At 41.8% G+C, this 10000-nt stretch overlaps 1 protein-coding gene across 1 annotated transcript in view; it reads left to right on the plus strand.

The window, feature by feature from the left end:
• LOC138052728 (kinesin-like protein KIF20B) overlaps positions 1-10000 on the plus strand; it is a 35726-nt gene that overhangs the window by 20017 nt on the left and 5709 nt on the right. Inside the window, exons 13-17 of the mRNA XM_068899286.1 lie at positions 2612-2878; positions 3214-4935; positions 6426-6578; positions 8966-9185; positions 9475-9752. Of these exons, the coding sequence (XP_068755387.1) occupies positions 2612-2878; positions 3214-4935; positions 6426-6578; positions 8966-9185; positions 9475-9752 (2640 nt within the window). The remainder of the gene's footprint in view (positions 1-2611; positions 2879-3213; positions 4936-6425; positions 6579-8965; positions 9186-9474; positions 9753-10000) is intronic.

Raw genomic sequence — 10000 nt, forward strand, 5'->3', positions numbered from 1 at the left:
AATCGCCCAAACACTTGAGGGTCGACCATTGTTTCTCCTAAGTCAAAAATTTACTCTCCAAGACAAGGTTATTTATCACCAGGTAATTCCGACTTTTTGGAAATAGCAGCTACTTTATTATTCATCGGCGTCACATTTTTTTGCTGATTTTGGGGCTCATTTTGTTGAAACTCAAGCACGCTTCCAACAGACCTGTTTATTTTCGTGAGCAATACTAAAGATATCCTCCCGTATCACATTTCAACCTTAAGCTCGAACATTCAATACACAACATGATATGATAATTCACAAAGGCAGAAAATATCACGGAATCCTTTTCCAGCGAAACATTTTATTGAAACAAACAACATAAGATGCACTACAACGCTATCCGCGTTGCAATGACTTTCGACGCCATTGCTGGTTAACCACAGGTAACCCAGGCTCACTGTGTGCGTCACGTAGGTATTAAAATATAGAGAACATATGAGGCGAAGTTTAGGTCTGAAATTTGCTAGTAAATGGTAATAAAAATCGATAAAACTTATCATGTGGTGAGCTGTTGTTGTCTTTATTACGTACACGAAGTTTCGGGGAAAATGGTCCCCGTTCACCTTCCTTCAAAATATAGTAGTGACAAGGTAGGAGACGGAAGCCAGCGTCGGGACTCCGATCGACCCAAAACAAGCACGATTTTTTCCGCGAAAATCAAATCCAGTCGCTAAATAAACACGCCAGGTTCGTGGAATAGGAATTTCTCTAAACTATGAATCCACTGAAGCATCTCCAGGTAGCAACGCGGAGCCACCAGACTCCGTAAAACTTGTAAGTTAACCTGCTAAAATGGCGGCCAGAAAGCGTGGTACTCACGAAGTGCCCAATTCAAAATGGCACTGAACTCTGGACGCCTGGTGACGAGTATAATACGTTCTGGAGGGAGGGGAGTCCCAAATTGCTAAAAACAAAACTCACTGAGCAATTTGGGACTCCCCTCCCTCGAGGGAGACTTATTATACTCGTCACCAGGCGTCCAGAGTTCAGTGCCATTTTGAATTGGGCACTTCGTGAGTACCACGCTTTCTGGCCGCCATTTTAGTAGGTTAACTTACAAGTTTTACGGAGTCTGGTGGCTCCGCGTTGCTACCTGGAGATGCTTCAGTGGATTCATGGTTTAGAGAAATTCCTATTCCACGAACCTGGCGTGTTTATTTAGCGACTGGATTTGATTTTCGCGGAAAAAATCGTGCTTGTTTTGGGTCGATCGGAGTCCCGACGCTGGCTTCCGTCTCCTACCTTGTCACTACATTATGAAGGAAGGTGAACGGGGACCATTTTCCCCGAAACTTCGTGTACGTATTAAAGACAACAACAGCTCACCACATGGTAAGTTTTATCGATTTTTATTACCATTTTCTAGCAAATTTTCAGACCTAAACTTCGCCTCATATGTTCTCTAGATTTTAATACCTACGTGACGCACACAGTGAGCCTGGGTTACCTGTGGGTTAACGAGATTAACAAACTCACGATGCAAAATGTATATTTATATTTAATTAAGTTAGCACAACAGAAAGATGCTAACCTCATTTTGACACAAAAATGCTTTACTATTGCCATAAAAACTATCCAGTTAAGCTCGCATATTATAAAACATGATGAATTCATAAAGGCCACCTTTTCCAGCGAACAATTTTTTGAAACAAACAACATATTTGCTATTAGACGCAAAAACCCCTTCGTATTTCATTACGTGCGTGAAGAGAAAATACTCAATCGTGTCAAATATGCGCAATATTACAACAAACTAAACTTCCAGGATCAAACCGTTTTCATGAAGTACCTTTTCCTTGAATAATGAAGCACAAAATAGACGACAAGCTTTCTTTCTAATAATTCTTAGCTATCACATTTCCAATTATTTTTTTTACCTGTAGACTGTGCAGAGTTGATCACAGATCCACTTAAGGTGTTCGATTTGTTCTCTGTCTTTGTTGAACCCATAAGTTACCAGAGAATTTTCCATTTGGTTTCGGTGTTCTACGTAACAGCACACTTGGTAAAATATTTGAAATGCAGCTCACTTTCATTTCGGCTCGACGGGCGATAGATTGTTGTCGAAGTCCATTACTCGTCGCTTCTAAGATTCCAACGCCTCTCTTGTTCAATATCCAATTGACTTGCCATTATTGACCTTCATAAGGGTATATTTTGTTCAAAGATCCACTAAAACGCCATTCCCGTTACATGACTTTCGACGCCATTGCAGGTTAAGTTTATTCATTCTACTGTGTCCACCAGAGAAATCTACGCATTTCCACTACCCTCTCTATCCTAAGAAAATACGAGCAGAAACTCTATGCACAAAGATACCACTTAGCAGGGGAGCGACAGGCAAGACTTTTACCGACACGGGAAAAAAGAAAACGACGAAACGCTACAGAGATTCCGACTGGGTTTGGCAACCCAGTAAAAAGATTGAGAATTGACAATGAAAGAAATGTTTTTTCCACCTCAATTTTTTGGTAAACAAAATTAATGTATCAGTGAAGTTGCAAAGCTTTTTTCATTTATATGACTTCTTCTGTTCAAAAATAAATATCATTCGGGGACTCCTTCTTTTCTTTCTCTGTAGGACAAGCAACACGTAATCAATGACTTGAACGCCAAGATTGCCGAGTTGCGCCAAGAAGTGAAACAGTTGAAAGATAGCAGAAGGGAAGAGGCGGCAGATTCCGAGGTGGTGCTAGAGCTTCAATCACATTTAAATGCCGCAAATGAAGAAGCAAATGAGCTGAAAGAGATGTTAGAAGAAGCTGGAGAGGTATTTACGGAGAAGGAGGCAGAAATGAGTAAATTGAGAGCGGCTCTGGATAAACAAGAAGCTTCTTTTAAAAACCAGGTGCGTACAGTTTTGGATCTCCAGAAGCGTCGCCTTAGAAGACAATTTGCTCTTAATTGTGTTCATGTTTACGAGGGTTGTTGAGATAATTACCACAAAGGCAAAATAGCCTGCGAGCAAGCTCTCTCGGGGTAGGGAAGGGGTGAGGGAGGAAAGAGAGAAAAGGGCTAGGGTTAACCCTATTCCCTCTTTCCTCCCCCACCCCAATCCCCTCGAAAGAGCTTGCTCGCAGGCTAAGGGAAAAAGAATAAGTTATGGTACGCGACTTATGCATACACGTGTGGCATAATCACTTTCGTTAAAACTTCAATGCGATCCTTTGTCTTCTAACGTAGGACGAGGCGCTGAAGCATCTAACAAAGGAACTAGAAATCGCTAAATCAACGGCAAAACAGCGTATGGAAAATGCTGAAGAGATTGACAAATTGAAAGCAGCTCTAGAACTTGCCTCATCTAAACTTTCCGATGCAGAGAAGAATTTAGAAAATAAGGAATCGTTGATGAAAGAGCTCGTGAGGTCATTAGAAGAGACAAGAGATGAGTTGGCACGAGAGAGAAGCTATGTCGCCCAGGCCTTTGACAACGACGAAGAACTTATAAGAATAAAAGATGAATTGCAAACTGCCGAGAAGAAGACTGCCGATTTAGAGAAGGATCTAGCATCAAAAGACGAGGCCATAAGGCAGATGGTTGAAGTTGCGAAGGGAGAGGACAAAGAGAACAGTTCTCCGTTTGAAGAGACGAAGAAAGGGGGAGTGGATGAATTACTGAAAGAACTGGAAGAGGTCAAAGAAGAGGTGCGCGAGGCGAAAGAGGAACTGTTGAAGACGAAAAGTGAATGCAAAGAGAAAGATTTGCTTCTACAGGAGGTGAAAAAGGAAAGAGACGAAAAGGCATATGATCTTGAAAACGCTGCGAAGGAAATTTCCAACAAACAAGTTGTCTTGGAAGACAGTAAGAGGCAGATTGTCGAAATGGAGGCCGAATTGCAAACTGTTAAAGACGATAACGTAAAGAAAGATTTCGATCTCGAGAAGGCGCTGGAGGAAAAGCTCGAACTTTTGGCAAGGATGAAGACGGAATTGTTTTCAGGTGGAGACACGTTAGAAAAGAGAAAAGACGAAGAAGGAGCCAGAGAGGAGGGAAGAAGAATCAAAGAATTAGAAGAGCAAATCCTTTTCAAGTCTACTGAATTGGAAAACTCAAAAAGCGAATCCACCAGAAAGATAACTGCTTTGGAAGAAGAATTAGCAGAGTGTAGAGCGGATATTCAGAAGCTGCGGGAGAATCAATATGCGGTCAAGGAATTGGAACAGCAGTTAGAGGAATCTACTAAAGCTCTCGATAAGAAAAACAGTCAAGTCATTGCTAGAAATAACACCATAAAGAAACTCGAGCTGTCGCTGGTCGAAAAGGAGAGGCAGTTAAGTGAAATGGAGAAGTTTCCTAAGGAACCGAATTTGCGCGCAAAGGAGGAGTTAAAAACGCTGAGAAGACGGCTTGTTCAAGCAGATAAAGAAAGAGAGGATAACCTTGAACTTTTAGCGAACAAGGACAGTAAACTTGAGGAAGCAAATGAACAGTTAGAGCAGTTAAGACGGGAAGGCAACGAACGAGTGTCCAAGGCATTGAAAGGGCTTCAAGATGCAAGTACGGAACTTGAGGAAGTTAGAGATGACGCCGCGAAAAAACGAGAAGAAATCCAGATTTTACGAGAGAAGATCAATTCACAGAATTCGAAAATTGTCGACTTCCAAACAAAGTTAGCAAACAACGAAGCGAGACTACTAGAGAAGCAAAGCACAGTTCAAAGTCTTGAGGAGGAATTAAAAAACGCTGTAGCTAAGTCATCTTCTGAGCTTGATGAAGGGAAGAAGAAGCTGTCGTTATCCGAAGAGAAAGTTCAGGAATTAGAAGAGGAGCTGTGGAGTGCTAATCAAGCTAGATCTCGCTTTCAAGCCGACGGAGAAAAATTTAAAAATGAAATAGTGCCAAGCCTTGAAAAGAAAGTCAAAGATCTTGAGGAAGCGAATTCCAGTGCCAGTGAGAAGTTTATGGTAGGTGTCTTCTCAATTTTTGGCTTTTTTCATAAAACCAATGGGAGTCAATTACTCTTTGGACCAGATGTCCATTGTTTAAATGCAATAACCTCCCAAAATGAACTGTATTATGGGATTTGTGCGAGTAGTGAATTAATTTGGGGGGAAAATTTTACAATATCGAACTGAGATTTCAACTCACCGTTAGCGTTTCCCTGTCCTTGTTTCTCTTGTGGGCGATTTGTCGACAATAATAAGCGACAATCTTTTGTGGAAGTTATGAGAATGTCCTTTCGGGTACTTGGAGAAATGCCTTGTCCAGCGCATCTTCCGCTGATGCGAAAGTTAGGTGGAATTTGCCAATGGATGGTAGCCGATAAAGAGGTTTCCGTGAACCCTGAATTCTTCAGCTTCTTTAAAGGGGCACTGTCATGCTTCATTTGCTATTTTTAGGTCAAAAATTGGTAAAAATGTAAATTAGTACTTTAGCTCACTCGTACAACATCCCTGACAACCCACTGACAAGATGTCAAATATATTTATGACAAGAGAGCGATTTGTATTTAATTTTTGGTGTCTTTCTGAAGACACTGTCTCCAAACTTGAAAAAACTACCCATTTTTTTCCAAGTTTCAGTCCATTTCTATCCTCTCCATTCTTGGCTACAAACAACAAAGAATAGCTTTAGTGCACCTCAGTGGTCATTGGCAACAAAACTACGGCATTATTTTTTTGGTTTTCATTGATGCAAGGACGTCTTTTAGTGTTTTGAAGTTTGACTTAAAGATAGCGTGACACTGCCCCTTTAATCTGGTCATCGATACATCTCAAAGGTGTGATTGCTTCTGCAGAAATTTGAAGCTTTCTCCGAATCCCATGGGATTAAACCTCCAAAATATCACCTCTTAACAACGTCTTTCTGCTCTCACCGCTTTAAGAACACCAGAAAATCCCGGCCTAGCTCCCCCAAGGAAGCTTCCAGATTTTTTGAAAACAGATCGTCGGCTCTGTTTTGTCTTACACTTTTATGAAAAGGACCTGTAAATGTTGACTGACAGACGGATTTTTTGACAATTTATCAGCCAATCAGGAACAACATTTTCTCCCTTCGCTGGCGAACGGAAGTATCGAAAATCTTGTGGAGTTTCTTGCTCCTTCTCTTCGCCCCCTCCCCCTCCACCTTCGCTTTGCTTTTGACACCAGTCCAGGTTTTCGCGAGTCAATAACATTTCAAAGGTCAACTAAAATTCACCAAACCGCCTGCTACGCAAGCTGCGCAAGCCAGCATCGCATAAGTTGCTGAGCACGGAGAACTGGAAAATTTGGGAGAAAGTGTCGGAGATTTGGCAATCGGTCATGTTTTAAACTTTAGCTGCAACAGTCGGAGGCGAGTGCTTACATCAATCAATCCACAGTTTGTACTCTCCATATTCCCGATTGAAAACCTGGATCCAAGTATGTTGCACACCAAATTGAATGTTTTCTTTTTTTTGTTTGTCTCGGCTAAGGAGGCCATCGGAAAGCTGGAACTGGAAGTGAACGAAGCTCGCTCCATGTTGGGCAAGAGAAATGAAGAGTTTGAACTGAAGGTGAAAGAGGTGACAAAACTCAGAGACTTCATAAAAACCGCCGAACAGGAAAAGTCCCAGGAGTTAGACAAGGTACTGTCTTTTACTCGATAAATCCCATCAAGACTCGCGGTTTGTCGCGCAGTCTTCTTTGAGGAATGTTGCGTGACGAGCCAAGAGAAGGTGTTCCTGAAGAGTAAGCATTCTTATTGATTAATTGCTCACTACCCTTTCCTTTTTGTTCGACACTCAAGGGGCAGTTTACTTGAAAGAGAAAAGATCTTAAGAGACATCGATTGAACATTACAAAGATTTCATTATGGTTTAGGTCCTTTTTTTTTTCAAGTTTGTTACCTCCATTTTTAAAGGTACTCGCCACCTGACATGATCTTTGAAGAGAAGGTAGTTTTTTATGGTGCTATTAACGTCCTACCCCTCAGCTAGGAAGACTCTATCGCCAGAGAGATCTTAGCGGTAAGAGGCAGGTTCAAACTTACTGGAGACCTCAAGCACATGGCGCTTTGGGAGTTTTTTTGCCTCTCTGATAATGTACTAGTCCTTAAGGCCGATTGAAACGGTTCGATTTTGTCCCATGCGACAAGCTTACGACAGGCCTACGACACGACTCTTCTCGTGTAAATCAAACCTACAACTCAATTACGATTGTCGTGTACGTCAGAAAAAAATGTAGCGTTTTAATAAAACATGGTTTGAAGCGCTGAGACAATCGTAAGTCAAGTCGTACGCTTGTCGCACGCGACAATACTCGTACCGTGTAAATCGGCCCTTACAGGCCTATCCCTCCCTCCGGAAGGGGGCGGAGAGAATCTAATTAGTTTACTGTTACTACCATATACGGACAACGACACGTGAGAGAACCGTGGAGCGATAGTGGAGAGGAGCGTTTGTACTGTGAGAGGGTCGAAAAACTGCGGGTTTACGTGACAGAGTGTACGGGTCAGTTGTGTGGAAGTCGTAGCGGCGACAGTGGCGGTCATTTCAAGATGCGCTTTTTTTTCCTTTCAGCTCATGGCTATTATTCTCACTCGTTCACGTTGTACAATATGGGCGAATGAAGAGGTTTACCCCTTTCACTCCGAAGAGTGATTGATATAAATTTTCTCCTCACAAGCTCAAGACATTGTCAAGTAGAAAGCTGGTGACGAGAACAAAGAAATTAACCACGTGGCACCAGTTGTTCAAACGGTGGATAAACACTAGCAAAACCACTTGCTCTGTCCACTGGATAGTAATTTATCCGGTGGATAGCGTTATCCAAACAATTGGGTCCTGGGGTACTTTTGTCTAAATATATCATCCAATTCCCGTAACTGACATAAAAGTAATGAATGGCAGTCAGTAAGGAGAATTGACATTGGATGTTGGGATCGAAAGGATACCAGTTGAGTCCTGCTGATTGGCTTGATAGCTCAATTGGTATACCACCGCAATTATTTTGCAAAGGTCTGGGAGTTCAATGCCGTCCAAGCCTGTATTCTTCACGTACAATTTCACGACGACGTTCTCGTTGCCGTTTCCGTCGTCGTTGCTAAAGCTCCCTATTGGGATGAGGGAGCTTAAGAGCGCGCGTTTTTGAGACGCGGAAGCCGGAAATGAGCTTTTTCCCCTTTTAACTTGTCTTCACACAACCACATTTACATGGCCGCGTATCTTTTCTCCATTAGAGATGATAAGTATAAAAAATCTGTGAGACACCACTGTCCTGGGACGCAAAATGTTCTCTTCCGGTTGCCGTCCGCGTCTCAAAAACGCGCGTGCTTAAAGGGGCTAGGTCACCCAAGTTTAGTCAATTTCAGCACTGATCGAATGGTCATAGAATTAACTAAAATATCAAAATAACTGTTCAAAACTATAGAAGAACTCTAACAAAACACAGGGAGGCCAAGAAGGGACGGCATGGATGGACAAAACTGGAGAGGATTGAAGTGGATTGAATTTAGGTAAATTTGAAAAACGTCGGCCCACCTTTCTTCAATCTATATCAAAATGTCATTTACAAAGCTGGAAAATCATTGTCAGTTGTTATGTGGCCGTGATTTTGCAAATGAAAGACTTTTGCTCTGCCAATTTGACGTTTAGAGCTCATAATTAACAAAATGAAACAAAATTACCTAAAATAGCGTGACCTAGCCCCTTTAAGCTCCCTGCGACGTCACCTCAAAATATACATTAAAAACTTTGCACTATCGTAAGTCATCCGCAATTTGCAACCTCGTTTACGTCGTGCAATGTGAGCGAATTATCCTAAAAATAAATTGGTACGTGCAGTTTAAAAAAAAAAATAGAGAAGAGCAGATTCTCAGTTGCATGCTCACGTTACCGTCAAAATTGCGAGCCGCAAGATTATTTGCTCTTTTTAACCAATGACGTTATTATTTTGTAGCGTTGTGTCGCCGTCTTCGTTTCTCAAACTCCTTATTAAATAAAAGACGCGTTCTCTAAATATTGCTATTCTACAGTGCTATCAGGACATGATGAACATGCAAAAGACCATCCAAGAAAGAAACAAATCCCTTGATGACCTGGAGCAAAAGCTTCGAGACTCGGAATTAGAAAAGCAGAAATCGGAGAAGCTTGCCCACACGCTGAAAAACGAACTGGAGCCACTCCGCGGACAGAAAGATTCTTTGGAAGAAAAGCTTAAAACCGTGACTAAAGACCTGGAACTCGTTACGTCTGGTGAGTTTGATGCAAACGTTTTCTTTTGCTTCCGCCAAAAAAGCCGCCAACGTCTTGAGTGAAAACCAGCAATTTGTTGCATCACTAGTTGCGATCACACTTGAGAGAAACAAAGTGTAACACTAGTATTGGCACTACTCAAGCGTCAACTCTCTAGTGTTGAATCCCCAGAGGGAAACACTGAAGAATAGCACTTGATTTAGCACTAGTGTTTAACTCCCTCATTCAACCGCAACCACTGTAGTTCGTCTTTAACCACATTCCACTTTTTTAAACCTTTTTTTGCCAGATTCTGGAAAGGAAAAGGAAACCTTGTTTAACATGAAACGAGTCTTAGAGGAACAGGATGACGTAATGGCAAATCAAGCACAAGAAATCGATGATCGCCAAGCCGAGATTAAATCTCTCTCCTCTGAACTGCACACTTGGCGAGAAAAGTGTTCGTTTGCCGAAAAAGAACTTGAAAGAAAGAAAACTGAGATTGCGAATCTGAAAGAGGAGACTTTGACTTTCTGCGAAGAAAACAAGCGCTTGGATAAGTTGTCAGAGGAGATAAAGAAGTTAAAGGTAAATCTTGTATTGTTACACGGAAGTCTCGTTTATGTTACTGACGCAAACGCTTCGGTCCTGTTTGACTTTCAGGAAAAACTTTGCTGCAAACGCAGATCTTGCTTCCCAACGCAAAAAATGTGGTTTTAACTAAGGTCTAAAATTAGTGTTTCTTTAATTAAGCCACGGTAGTACTGAGCAATCAAAGGAAATATTAACCTCTTATTAACCGAGCGCTAGGGCCGTACTGGGGAATAATGACCCGA

The sequence above is a fragment of the Montipora capricornis genome, chromosome 6 (genome assembly GCF_036669925.1).
Source record: "Montipora capricornis isolate CH-2021 chromosome 6, ASM3666992v2, whole genome shotgun sequence".
Taxonomy (NCBI): Eukaryota; Metazoa; Cnidaria; class Anthozoa; order Scleractinia; family Acroporidae; genus Montipora; species Montipora capricornis.